Source organism: Sesamum indicum, linkage group LG6 (genome assembly GCF_026168435.1).
Source record: "Sesamum indicum cultivar Baizhima isolate 11 linkage group LG6, ASM2616843v1, whole genome shotgun sequence".
Taxonomy (NCBI): domain Eukaryota; kingdom Viridiplantae; phylum Streptophyta; class Magnoliopsida; order Lamiales; family Pedaliaceae; genus Sesamum; species Sesamum indicum.
Window position 1 is genome coordinate 19,584,321 of NC_142662.1, and position 14,129 is coordinate 19,598,449.

The window sequence follows — 14,129 nt, forward strand, 5'->3', positions numbered from 1 at the left end:
ACCCAAAAATCACAGTTTTTTTTGGAGAAATACATCAATTCAAGTTTTTAGAAATTTAAAGATAGTACTGCTATTTAACCTTTATAGGTTGGTAAAAATAAATTAAAGTTTAACCTCAAGAAAATATGGCAAGGGATGATCTTGACAAGCTATGAATTTGAGTACCAGAAGAATCCAACACTGCTTTTCACATGAAAAAATCTTGGGAGTTCATCGGTTGTTCTTGAATTAAGACAGGGTAAGGTGGTAGCTTTTATTTACTATTGACAGATGAGCTGCCTAAATATTCGTTCTTGAAGATTAGGTGCAATCAAACGGTCCAAACCAGCTAATCAACTGATGATCATGATTCCTGTGACACTCTGTAGAAAGAAGATAAGAACAAACCAAGAAATAAAGGAGATTTGGAAAACCTGTCAGCATCCCTCTGTTCTTTCCAGAACACTCCACTCTCCCCTCACAACCCCAAGAATCCAAATTAAAAACAGGATTAGTTTAAATAATTTCATCACCCCAATAATTGCAGCAGTACTGTTTAGCAGACTTTTGGGACAAATAAAGCAAAACCCTTTATTTTAAGCTAAACAAGAATGAGGTCTACACTATAAAAGTGACCTTTTTACACTCTCATCTGTATGTTGTTGGGTGGGTGCTCAGAGTAATAGATAGAAAACAAAAAGAGAGAATATTTGCAGAGAAGCTTTGAATCTTGAATCCATGGCTGAGAACAGGGAGGAGGATGTTAAGCTTGGGGCAAACAAGTTCACAGAGAGGCAGCCTTTGGGCACAGCTGCTCAGACAGACAAGGACTACAAGGAGCCACCACCAGCACCTCTGTTTGAGCCTGGGGAGCTGAAATCATGGTCCTTTTACAGGGCTGGGATTGCAGAGTTTATGGCTATCTTCTTGTTTTTGTACATTACTATCTTGACTGTTATGGGGGTGGGCAGAGCAAACAACAAGTGTGCTTCTGTGGGTATTCAGGGGATTGCTTGGGCCTTTGGTGGCATGATCTTTGCACTTGTTTACTGCACTGCTGGTATCTCAGGTCAGTGTGTGTTGCGTGTGTTCTTTGTATGTATGTGTAGTTATCTGCATGTTGTTCTTGTACTTCAAGGATTCCAGCTCAAATCTTGCCTCTTTATGATGAATCTCTACTGGTGAATACTGCTTTTCTAGTGTTTTATATGATTTCTTGAAATTCTTGGAAGAGTTTTAGGGTATATATTTACATGTGTGTATATGTATTGTTCTATGTCACTTGATACTGGTTCATAGGTTTCTTAATTCACCTACCTGTGAAGTTGTCTTGATATGTTGTGAGGCTGAGTTGGTTCGTAATTACAAGTAGCCTTATAAGCAACGTATCTCGAGACATGTCGATGATTAGAGCTGGAATCACCTAGATTTTCATCTACCTAAAAGAATGATATGGACATGTTATAGTAAAGCAAAGCTAGGATCTTGGTGATGGTTTCAAGAATTTCTGCTCTGTATAACAACTCCTTTACATAATTCAAGAAATCTGAGACAACATTCCAATTAACTTGTTGCAGCCGTACTTAACTTCTTGCTTATTTGTACTGAAATTTCTTGCTTTTGCATTGTTGTAACAGGTGGGCACATCAACCCAGCAGTGACCTTCGGTCTGTTCCTGGCTAGGAAGCTTTCCTTGACCAGGGCTCTCTTCTACATTGTGATGCAGTGCCTTGGAGCCATCTGCGGAGCCGGGGTGGTCAAGGGGTTCATGAAGGGACCATATCAGACGCTCAAGGGCGGAGCCAACTTTGTGAACCATGGCTACACCAAGGGTGATGGCCTTGGTGCTGAAATTGTCGGCACCTTTGTTCTTGTCTACACTGTTTTCTCTGCTACCGATGCCAAGAGAAACGCCAGAGACTCACATGTCCCTGTATGTGTTTCTTGATTGATTTGATTTTACCTAAGTTCATAACAGCTTGCTTCTTGTTAAGAGTGTAGATAGAAGAGTTTGAACTTAACCGTGATTCGTTTTCCAGATTCTGGCTCCGCTTCCCATTGGGTTTGCTGTCTTTCTGGTTCACTTGGCCACCATTCCCATCACTGGAACAGGCATCAACCCTGCCCGGAGCCTTGGAGCCGCCATCATTTACAACAGAGATCACGCATGGGACGATCACGTAAGACTCTCTAAATTATCAATTCCGTCATAAGATAGCATATCTTTGTGTATTTTTAAAATCAAGATTATATAGTAAATCATTTTATGCATTTTCTGATCGAACTGTGTTTACTTGTCATGTCTCCCAGTGGATCTTCTGGGTCGGACCATTCATCGGAGCAGCTCTTGCCGCAGTTTACCACCAGATTATCATCAGAGCCATACCTTTCAAGAGCAGCAGGGCTTGCTAAGTTGCAATATATCTTGATTCTAATGTGCCTTTTTTTCTTTCTTTGTTAAGTCTTATTCGTTCTCCTCTCTGTTTGTTAAGCCATCTATTTGTATGTAAATGATGAGGATCTATGTATTGATGCTTGTTGCATCCTATGTATGAATAAGTATTTACCATTTTCTCCTCTCAACTTATTGGGTAGAATGTCTAAATCTTGCTGTTGATGCAGCTCAGCTCAAACTGTTGCCTTGAGCAAAATGGCTGCAGTTTCATCAGTAAGATACTTCTTGTTAACAAAAGAGAATCAATTGATGGAGCAAAAGAGTTGTAATGGTATTACATGATGATCTGAGATTCTGGTACAGCCATCTAAAGCAAGACAGCTCATTAAAGTTCTAAATGGGCAATGTAATAAGCTAATCAACAAGTTTTCAACAGGGGGGGAGCCTACCATTTTCTCTATTTGCATTCTCTTCAAAATTTTCCTGCCCTATAAATATACAACCTGTACAGAAATTGAAGATTCACAGACCAAGACATAACTACAAAGTCTGTAAGTACTTGCAGCACTTTTCTACTCTTATCCTATGCCATACAAGCCTACTCAAAAATTTACAAGTCCAATACCAGCCAACTAAACTTCATGATACCGTCAACAGCTCACGCTCATCATCTCTGTAAAACAAATAATTTGGATTAGTATCTCCTCTCCGAGGTGCAACAATAGAAGGAAGATGTAATATAGAGTTTGAGCAAGTGTTTCATAAGGAAGACGTTACCTTCAGAAACTATACTGATGGCTTCCCTGCTCCCCAGCTTCACTAAAGAAATAGAATGTACTGAAAATATTGATTTGTTAATAAATATGTTACATATGGAAACTCTTGGCTGATATTGGCCTCCCACTCTCCAAAGCAGTAGCGTCCACATCAAACTCCATTGTGACGACTAGGCAATGGAGAGTTCGGATTTAGGTCCAATACCGGGTTTAGCCTCACTGGGTTCCTCAAGAGCTGCTGTGACACACGATCTGCTAAAACAAAATGTGCGTCATACAATTGTTCTTTCTGGTCCCGCAAAACAGTCTGTTCAACCTTATTTCCAAGAAAGTCGTTTTCCCGTGAAACTGCATCCAGGGACAAATGAGCTTGAACAATTCCTCGAAATATATCAGGCCTGTGCTCCCCATAGCCATTTCTATTTGGATAGTAGGCGTTTTGGGACCTCACTGCCATATTCATTCCCTCATGCAAATAAGTTGTTGTCATTGGATGATAATGCGGAAGAGTGCCAATATTGCCACCAGTTGGAGGAGTTGAAGCACCAGATGTAGCCCGAGGGCTTGAGATTGGTGAAGGGGATAATCTTCCATTCATTTGTTGCGGTGATCGAGAACGTGAAAGAGGACTCCCCATTGGCGAAACAGGGCAGGATATATTTCTTGCCATATAGACATCACTGCAAAGAAAACCATGGGAGTAATGACTTTCAGCTAAACTGGAGTGCTGACAGTTGCAGACTGAGTTAATAAATAAACATATTGGACAAAGCCACAGATATTACTTCTACAAATACGTTTTGATGTAAATGCAGGTGATAAGCATATGACTTATATTGAAGAATTACGAATGAGGGTAGCCAAGAAATAACATTTTGCGGATGTTAGTGACAATCCCTTGCCACATGTATCTCCAGATGTAACATTCATTGTTTTGACTGAAAATGACTACTCCAAGAACATAACATGAAATCACAAGAATGGTATAGTAGCATAATAACCAATTATGTAAACACTTATATTTCTGTGAACTAAAGTTCCAGCAACCAAAATCGATCTACAAGAATGCTAAATATAAATACTAAAGCATGTGAGCAGATCATTCTGGACTCAACACCCAGATTCCAGCAAACTAACACCAACTCGAGAGCATGCTATAGCAATCCTAAAATATAAACCACGGATATTGCCAATACATAAGAGAGAGAGAGAGAGAGAGAGCCAGACGGACCTATATCCAGGAACAGCCTTTGGGCCTTTGGAGTGATTACCAGATCCTGATGAATCCAAACACGGAGGAGTTCCAGCATGCCCAAATCCCTGGAAAGTATGAAGCAAAATAATTAAAAGATTAGACACAGTTTCTCAGCCAATCGCAACATTGGAAAGTAATAATACATATGATTGCCCTAACATCAATTTAGGACATTTTTCAATAAATGATTTTTACAGAAAGAATCTCATTGAATAATAAAATAACTATGGAAAAGATAAGAGACAAACATGGCAATAAAATCAAAGGCAGCTACACTTCATCGATAATAAAGACGTTAACTTATGGATAACATTTCATCAGTATCATCTTGAGAGATCTTTCAACAAGAATATTGAATTGTCTCAACAATTTGGACATAACACTTGATCTTACCCTTGGACTGATTATCATAAGTAGTTAACAACTAGATGTCAATGAAAGTTAGATGTACTTGACGGGATTTACTTGTTACAGTACAAGCTGCATGGAGATCAGTAGCATATAAAAGGTGGAAAAAGGAACCAGCATACCAGTGCTCTGACTGCATGTGTAAGTGCAGGTATGGATTCTCTAGGTTCAGCACATAGAAGAGGTTTTTCCAATGGACTCGAATTTTTCACAAAAGGATGCTCCAGGAGCTGAGCAGCTGTAGGACGGTAACTTGGATTGCGCTGCAAACATTGCCTTATAAAATCCTTACCATCATCAGAGAGGTGATCTGGAATAGCAGGAAGTTCCTTGCTGTTCCCAATCTTGAACATAGCAGCAACCTTCATGGAAGCAGACAAAAAAAATTGCATTGGTTATGCATGGAGGAGATTTATTGAATGTCATAATCATGTAATAAGAGATAGCGTAACCTCTGAATACTAAAAGAACATAAACTAACCCCTTCATACTGACTCCAAGGTGGTTTTGTGGTAGCCATCTCCAGAACAGTGCATCCAAGGCTCCATATATCCACTGCAAGGTTACAGCCGCTTGAATTCTTAATGACCTGTATGTTAATGCAATAATCAGAGTCTGCTCAAATGGATCTAAACAAATGAAAATCGAAAACGAATTAGCTTTCACCAACCTCAGGCGCCATCCAGTACGGGCTTCCCTTGAAAGACAATGGACAGGAATGTCCACTTATCTGCAAATACAGGAATTGGATTTAGATCGGATCTTGTAGTGTCAAGAAGCTTGGGAACAGATAGGATTAGACTAACTCACTAGGCGCTAGCAGCATAATTATTTGATTGAACATTGAATTTTTACTGTCATTTTGCACTAGGCTAACTGTAAACACTAAACAATCACCTTCTACTTATCCACTTACACTGTGTATGCTACCAAGACTGTGTGCACATTACCTTTTTGACACATGTTTTTTTGGAAGCAAAAAGGAAATGAGATGATATACACTTCATGTGCAACTTATGAATAAATCTACAATTATTCAGGCACTTTCATATTCAGAAGGAAGCTGTAGAGCAGTTTAGAGGAAGCTCTTACATGTTTAGCCATCCCAAAATCTGCCAACTTCACCCGCCCATTGGGGTCAACAAGAATATTAGCTCCTTTGATATCCCTGGCCAAATAAAAGCACATCCAGCGAATGTATGAGTGTATTTTGCAACATCATAAACTTCCAAGTCTGAGAATTCAAGAGTTGAACAAGAAACAGCAGTATAAAGAAGAACCTGTTATACTCAGGAATACCCACCTATGAATTGTGTTTTTCGCATGCAAATAAGCCAACCCAGATAATATCTGTTGGGTATAACTTCGTATTGCTGCTTCACCCAATTGCCCATACTCTTGGAGAATTTTGTAAATCGAACCACCACTGACATACTCAAGGTATATATAAAGTTTGTCATCTACCTGCAGACAAAATACTACTAAGGTTAAAGTTATCCTAGCCATTGCTGCTCAGGACCAGCAACATCCTCCATGTGATTAAATGTTCATGATGCATAAAGAAGAGGTGCATAGAAGCAACATGAAAGATTCATTGCTGGAAACCAACTTGCACGAAATGCTTCACATTTCATCCAAGAAGTCAAAGCAATGAAAAGTAATCAAAGATAAATATAACATGTTACATTTTTCTGCAGGAAACGTAGCAATAATAATCACGTGAACTTGAATATGCAAAATCAGATAGAAGCCACTCATACAAAATTCTTCTCATTGCAAAGTCATCTCCGGGCATTGTTTTAAGTTCTGTAAGAGTTCTAAAAGAAAGCTACTTTTTGATAAGTTTCTGATGAATAAGAGAAGTAGCAACTGCAACAAGAGTAAAAAAGATTACCGTCTCAGACCCATAATATTGCACGATGTTTGGATGACGTAGGCGACTTAGGAGTGAAATTTCCTGCAACATTTGCTCCAGTTATAGTTACAAAAAGCTAATTTGCTGAATTGAACAAGAAAATATAGATCTTTCTTCCCTTTTTCCCGCTGGTTCAAGCAAACAGGTTCCTGTTCTAAAACAGAGCTTCTGCGCATCTGTCCCTAACTGAACAGAGTAAAATAGGTTAATAAACCTCACCTGTCCAAGTTGCTGCGCACTTTCCCTTGACTTAGCATCATCAGAGAATAATGTAACCTCCTTCATTGCACACATCTCACCACTTTCACTGCAGTCCAAATAGAAGGAAAGAGTAACATCAATAAGAGAAATTTGCAAGGCAAGCAAATCCGGACAAACATTTAAAAGTTTCATGAAACTAGCATTAGCATCCGTATGGCAATAAAAGGGATAAAGCAGCCATCAGATGTTTTAAGAAATGCATGAACTTTACTATCACTCTGGTTAAGAAGTCTATTAAGGGCTGAGCATAGCAACAGCACGTGCCTCAGTTGAAGAAACAAACTTATCCCCTAGCCTGATTGAGGAAAGTTATATATAGTGGCACATTGCTAGTTAAAAAAGGAACTGGAATTAATTAACTTATCTACTGACCTATTAAAACCCAGATAAACATGTCCAAATGTTCCTCGTCCAAGTAACCGTCCTTTCTTCCAGCGTGAACCTGGGCTTGGAGGATTATCTGTCCTACCAGGACTGCGAGGAATCCTGGGTGATGTTCCTGCTGAATATGATGGAGTAATTGGAGAAGGATTAGAGATTGTTACTGGAGGAAGAGGCAAGCGATGGCTCTGTTGCCTTCCATCATCAGGCCAGGCTGTAGTCGACTCAGCTGATGGACCCCCAATGCGAGGATGCAGAGGTGTAACTGCACCACTGTGTATTCTCGAACTGGGACCAGGACTTGTCATTCTGGGACTAGGTAATGGTGAACACTCAGGACTGCACCTGCTGTGAGGCCAAAAGAGCTGGCATGACATATCTCCTGCAATGGAGTTGTGTCCGGAATTGTGACCAGAACCTGGACTGGAGCAGTGTCCCGATCCTAGTAAAGATAAATCTGTGTATGGCTTTCCTAGCCATAAACCACTGGTTGTAACAGGATCATGATTGAATACCCTCATTGGACTTCTGGAAGGACTTGACACTGAGCTGTTTGGAGCACATAACAAAGCACCTTGATGAGGAATCTGCAAATGAGCCACTTTAGAATTCGCACGATTCTGTTTAGGTGATGTTGGGCTAGTCTGGCAGTTCAACAAAATATTAGCAGGCTTCAACTTCTCTCTTGTATTCTTTTTGTTGGCAAAGGGGAACTGAACCCTCTGCTTCAACCTATAACATTATCGACATACCTCAGTTCTGGCAATATAATGAAGTGTTACTAATTAGACATATAATTTCACAAAATAAATCACTGCTGGGGCAAGCAAACTCACCCAGAAGGACTAGCTGTGTCAGATTTAACTCCATTCTCATAATCAGAGGCTTGAGGGCTTAGCAGACGTGAGTCAGATGGATCCTCAGTATCACTGGAACTATCACTAGAATTAGAAGCAGTAGCCAAGTCACTTTCACCAACTACAGCAAGTGCCCCAATTTTAGCATGTGCAGGTTTTGGAAGGGGCAGGAACAGTGAAGTTTTGGAACCTCTATCAACTGATGGTTCTGTTGAGGCACTCTTTCCGGAATCAGTATGATAAATGTTAGTAGAATGGATATGCGGAAGGGGAAGTGGTTGAGCCTGGGACCTTTCACCAAAACTCTGACAGCGTGAAACTTGTTTGGAGGGCGACGGAGATCGTGAATCTGCCCTGGATTGAGATTCCCTCTCTGAAGTACTATCACTACGTCGTCTTCGAGGAGCTCCAGGCCTAATGCATTTTCTGTGCAACGAACCAATGATGCTTTCGCGACTTGACTTCTTCTTCACTTCTTTGGAAGACTTCCCCCACCATGAAGGCATAGTTAATCAATGAAAGAGAATCTGACCTCTTGAGTAACAGTATAAAATATAAAATGTTAAGTCAGTTTGAACTGTTAGGATCTGCAATTCTGGAAGAAAGTACAAGGGGTGTCAAGGGCTGCTTTTTATGAAATTTCCTATAGAGGCTTGCATGTAAACCCCTGATTATTGCATCCAAATAATAGAACCAGTAGAGATGCTGTAGTGCAGCTACCAACCTACAATCAGAAAGCTAAAATTAGCAACTTAAGCCCCATTGAAGAAAGAAAAACATGTTTTATAAGAATTTTCTTATAGATGTGTGAATTAAATGGACAAGTGCACAGAAAATAGAATGGATTTAGGACGATAACTAATTTAATATTGCTAAAAGGCTTCAAAATAGATTCTCAATCTATGTGACGTGCATCCAATACCACAGATTAATCATCATATCAGCAATTTGAAAATGCCACTCAGGACAAATAGGAGAAACAAAGAACAATTCATATCATCTCTTTATGCTTCAAAGTAAAATGGCAGTATCTAGAAGACAGGAGGGGAAAGCTGGTAAGAAGGCAAGTTTTCCACATAGAGGATCAACTATAAATATTTCATAGAAGTGAATCTTCAATGAAAACATTAAATATCGTATAGATATGCAGCTTATTAATTAGACACAAGCGGCACGACCCCACACGTGTAAAGAGATATCAGCACCCACTCAATAAATTGCTGGGAGAAAGTCATCCAATCAATTTTTTACAAAATAATATATGAGATCTTCCACAAGATCAAATAGGAGATGCAAATATAGATCAGTTCAAAAGGGACTTCCTTAGTTCTCATGAACCATGTGAGGAATTAATGCTTACTGAATCAGAATTTTTTACTCGTATGAATCTAAAATGTTTTCTGTTTTAGCGATAAACATAATACTGATTGTCAAGTTTAGCAAATCAGACTTTAGTTTCTTGATCTTCATGTCTCAGATCAAAAAGAAGAGAATTTTCTTTGAGTAGGAGAAACCTTATATTCGTGTATCTACACAGATTTATGGTATATAACATTCATTGCACATTTTTTTAATCAAGGAAGATTAACAAAAGAGAGAACTTATTGGCTTACTTCTAAGCATAAACAGGCGTCCATTGTTCTAAATCACTTTTAAAACATATGAAGGACTTGGAGACCCATAATTCCCAGCTAAGTACACTGGAAACTCACAAATAAACCCAGAAGCGTATCTTTTTCACACCAAGATGTACAGATAAATTACATACTTTAGAAACCTCATCATGAAAAAATTCCAAAAACAAATCCACATATATGTTTCATGGATGTCGGGTGTGCTTGTTGAAGTACAAAGATATATCAAGAATGTCAATTAAGTTAACACATTAAAGCATAAAATGATTTCAAACTTAAAGGTGATGCTCAATGCTCCCAAAAAAAAAAAAAAGAAAATCTTTTCTTTTCCCCATCACTTCAATGATTAGAATGTTTGTATATGAAAACAGATGCATGTCTGGTGGGTGATCTAAACTCACGACAATCAGATAATTAAACATATTGAAATTAGACTTAAAACGTATATTAATTCAGGCCATGATTTTACTGAATAATGCTAGAAACATTCAAAAAAAAAATGTTCTGCGGCACCTACAAAAGAAAAGGTATAAAAAGGAAAGAAAACTGTATAGAACTTCGGAAAAAACTAATGGAGAAACTCGGACTAAAAATTGGAAACTTGTGCAACTTACAAATACTAAAAAAATCCACAGAATTGAAGGTAACAGAGAAAACCAAAACCACTTTTAGCAAACTCCATTTAAAAAAAATTAACAGAAAACATGAAATTTGCTTATGAAATTCACCTGAAAGAGAATCTTACACACACAGATAAGACCCCAACACCACTCAGAGTTGGAATAGAAAAATGCAACCAAAAATGTAGAGTGAACAACACTAGAAAACCATCATTTTAGCTCAGTAAAAACCCTAACATAAACACACTGATTATGCTACTGCAAGTTGATGAAATGGGACAGTCAGGGAGTACGAATTTTATAGAGCCAACACGCGCTGAAATTATAGCAGGTAAGACATAATCTGAACTAAATTACGTGAATGTCAAACCCTAATTAATTGCAACTGTACTCACCGGAGGGAGGGGCTGCTGCGAACAGGACCGAATTTTTTTTCTTTTTTGCGCACATAATCAGCGTCACTTACCGAAGAGTCGCAGAGAGAGAGAGAAAGAGAGAAGAAAGAACAGAGAAAGAGATGTTTAGAGAGAGAAAGTGTGTACTGTCTATATACATATATAGGTATGTATGCATGCGGTTTTCTAGAGAGAGAAACCAGAGGAGTTTCTGCGCATTTGCCCACTGGAATTTACTATTGTCACACTCCTCACACTACATCAGTCCACTCCTCCATGCTGATATTACATTTTTACCCCTGATATTTTTTACCCTAGTATAATACATTTATTTTCATATTTTCTTTTGAGTGACAAAAAATCTTTTGGCTACAAATGAAAAATAAACCTAATATTTTTATTTTTATAAAATATAAATATATATATCATATAAATAATATTTATAACAATTATATTGTTCTATCGAAATTATGTATCAAATAAGATCATAATTCGTTGCAAAACTTAGAATCATTAATGGAAGTTAAAGACGTTATCCGATAATGAATTATAAAATATATGTAACATAAATAACCGTGGTTTATAATAAATGCTAGTAACCGTAAATTAATTCTGTAGTTAATATTTATGAATTTATGATCGATGTTGTCACTTAAAATGTGTTCAGCTTGCAAGCAAGTTGTAGCTTCGAACACGTAAGAGACTTTCGTCAACGTGGCATGTCTATATTTGAAACTCTATTTCGTGATATATTAATTCTTAGTTTTGATTTCAACACACGTGTAATGAAAATACCACTGAACATTAATTTAAAAGACTAAAGTCATGACCTTAATGTCGTACTTTAAAAAATAAATTTATTTTAAAATATAATTTTGCATTCATATAATTTCCGAGTTATTATTTAGAACTTATAAATACCAATGTCTATTTTTTTTTTTTTTTGCTCCATAATATTATATACATAAGATTTGTTAAGACGTTTTGTCTATAATATCATTACATTTTAGGATCTTGTATTGCTTTTGTGTCGTTTGATCACAATTTTTGAAATTTTATCAAGTTCTTGTATGCTTCACATTTCAAATGATACGTACGATGTTTGAAATTATAATTTATCGTACAATTATAAAATACGATTATTATTGATTCTTTTTATACTTATGTGGACGTCTGACTATCTGATTGACTTATTAATCACATCTCATACATTAGGAAAATAATTTATACTTGTCTTTTTACGTTGACCAATTTTAGCCGTATTGTATGAATCAATCAAATCATAATGCTCGTATTTTGACTTTTTTGGCTCTATAAAAAGCGTCGAGCGAATCAAAAACTAAAGCGATATTGAACACCAAAAAGTTTCTTACAACAATGGTGTTTCTTTGAACTAAGAATAATACGGAAAACGTTGATTTTTCTATTCCGTCGAGCAAGAGGTTGAATTCAGTTAAAGAAAGTCCAGGTACACAAATATTTTCTTCTGGTAAAATAACTTGATTTGTTGAACTTATGAGAAATATATCAGGAATTTTTTGCAAATATGAAGATTATACTAGTTCTTTATTTATTTATTTTTTTAAATAAATTTTTATTTTGAAAAGGATAACAAATCACAAAATCGAAGGGCTCTAACTTTAACTAGGATTTTTAGTATTTATTTTTCTATTAAAACATGTTATTTGTTTATGCCTCAATCATTATTTTTAATTGATGTATTTAAAATAGATGTGAGTTTCATTGAATTATTTTTTTGGATGTAATTTTAAATTTTATGGGGTATTTTTGAATTTTGATGGTCGAATTAATAAACTATCTAATAAATAAGAAAATTAACATATATATGAAATTAGCATATAACCAAAAAAAAAAATTTATATCACTTATAATTTTCCGTGTCGTCTCTCCAACGAGATTAATACGTGTTCTTTTTAATTACTTTTCCAACTTAATATTTGTACAAAATTTTGAATTCACTAATCCAAATAAATATACGACTCCATTAAAAGATCTAGAACATTATCTCGTAAAGGACTATTGTCTTTCACATTTCTTCTTCCAATGTGATGAGTTATAGAATTATTTAGATAAACCATCAATATATATATATATATATATTTAGTTAACACAAATAATACATAGAAAATATTAATACAAAATGACATGAGGGGCAGTAATGTCTTTTTGAATTAAGTTTTCTGGCAAAAGCATTTTTCGCGCTTTCAATAGTGTCCGTTTTAGAGAGAGAAAGTCTGCCATTCATGCAAGGAAAAAGATATTTTAGAGAGAGAGAGAGAGAGATGTAACGCCCAATTGTTGTTAAATTATTGGGAAAATAATTCAGTGGTAGGATTGCAGTATGATTACTACACGACCGCTTCTCGTCCGTTGGATGCCCATGCTAATGACGTCATCCCACAAGATTTTTATTCGAGCAGGAAATCTTGTTTACGGCATTACGCTGTGCGGGTTACAGCTTATAATTACCCTTCAAATTAGTGTAATCATTTTTATTTATTTATTTTCTCTTTTGGCCCACAAATTATTGTAATTTGTAATTCTGTATTTACCATTTTTGTCCCATTAGCAATAACCCCACGTGCTCTTTTTGGAATTTGGTAATTCATTTCAAGTCCCTGCATTTTTGGTTTGTTATTTATGGACCCCTAATTAAATTACCATTTTTGCCCAAAAAGGTGGATTTTGTTATAAAGACATGTAAAATTTTTACCATAAAAGTAGATTTTTACAAGAAATATTAGTCTTAAATTATAGAAATATATAATATAGTCAAATTTGTAATATGTAATTTACTTATGGTAAGAATTTAATAATCTTTCTTTTAAATTATCGTACATTTATAAAGATGTATAATACAGTCAAAATTATAACTCGTAATTCGTAGTCTGTATTCTACATAACTATATTTTAATAAATTACCACTAGAAGAAATACAATATTTGACTATAATTATTATTCTGGTTAAATATAAATATCCATAGTAAATAGTCATTTATCACAATCACGTAATGGTTGTCAGCCGTGATCGTTATAAGTTGGCTAAAACCTTTGTCATGGCTCATAGCTATGAAAAAAAATATTTTTTCATAATGATTAATAATAATTATTTATCATAAGTTCTAATTTACAGCTATTAAAAAAGTATAGACAATAATATACGACTGTAATACATATTACATAATATTTATTATTAATTTCAAATAATATTACTCTTGGATATATAGTGATG

At 36.1% G+C, this 14,129-nt stretch overlaps 2 protein-coding genes across 3 annotated transcripts; one reads left to right on the plus strand and one right to left on the minus strand.

The window, feature by feature from the left end:
* Positions 1-558: 558 nt before the first annotated feature.
* Positions 559-2,562, plus strand: LOC105164080 (putative aquaporin PIP-type pTOM75). The gene is made up of 4 exons (XM_011082639.3): positions 559-1,048; positions 1,617-1,912; positions 2,019-2,159; positions 2,290-2,562. Exons 1-4 carry the CDS (start codon positions 718-720, stop codon positions 2,389-2,391), a joined length of 870 nt encoding a protein of 289 aa, XP_011080941.1. The 5' UTR covers positions 559-717; the 3' UTR covers positions 2,392-2,562.
* A 118-nt stretch (positions 2,563-2,680) lies between these two features.
* On the minus strand, positions 2,681-11,065 carry YDA (Protein kinase superfamily protein). 2 transcript variants are annotated; one of them, XM_011082638.3, is made up of 13 exons: positions 10,877-11,065; positions 8,207-8,951; positions 7,362-8,102; positions 6,948-7,035; positions 6,708-6,770; positions 6,117-6,277; positions 5,906-5,981; positions 5,484-5,543; positions 5,295-5,402; positions 4,936-5,175; positions 4,382-4,470; positions 3,152-3,830; positions 2,681-3,047 (listed from the first exon to the last, which is right to left on the minus strand). In XM_011082638.3, the coding sequence occupies exons 2-12, from the start codon at positions 8,731-8,733 to the stop codon at positions 3,302-3,304; spliced, it is 2,682 nt and encodes an 893-aa protein (XP_011080940.3). In that variant the 5' UTR covers positions 8,734-8,951; positions 10,877-11,065; the 3' UTR covers positions 2,681-3,047; positions 3,152-3,301. The 2 variants fall into 2 exon arrangements, with proteins under 2 accessions (XP_011080940.3, XP_088738265.1); XM_088882139.1 differs by lacking the exon at positions 10,877-11,065 and adding an exon at positions 10,590-10,742.
* Positions 11,066-14,129: the final 3,064 nt, after the last annotated feature.

What these genes read in the sequence shown, in the direction of transcription:
- YDA (XM_011082638.3), bottom strand. Translation starts at nt 8,733, where the DNA reads ATGCCTTCATGGTGGGGGAAGTCTTCCAAAGAAGTGAAGAAGAAGTCA. An exon ending in GTTTATCTGGGTTTTAATAG is followed by an intron (nt 7,036 to 7,361) that starts GTCAGTAGATAA and finishes TTTGGACTGCAG; the next exon opens with TGAAAGTGGTGAGATGTGTG. An exon ending in CGTACTGGATGGCGCCTGAG is followed by an intron (nt 5,403 to 5,483) that starts GTTGGTGAAAGC and finishes ATTAACATACAG; the next exon opens with GTCATTAAGAATTCAAGCGG.
- LOC105164080 (XM_011082639.3), top strand. Translation starts at nt 718, where the DNA reads ATGGCTGAGAACAGGGAGGAGGATGTTAAGCTTGGGGCAAACAAGTTC. An exon ending in CTGCACTGCTGGTATCTCAG is followed by an intron (nt 1,049 to 1,616) that starts GTCAGTGTGTGT and finishes TTGTTGTAACAG; the next exon opens with GTGGGCACATCAACCCAGCA. An exon ending in ATCACGCATGGGACGATCAC is followed by an intron (nt 2,160 to 2,289) that starts GTAAGACTCTCT and finishes CATGTCTCCCAG; the next exon opens with TGGATCTTCTGGGTCGGACC.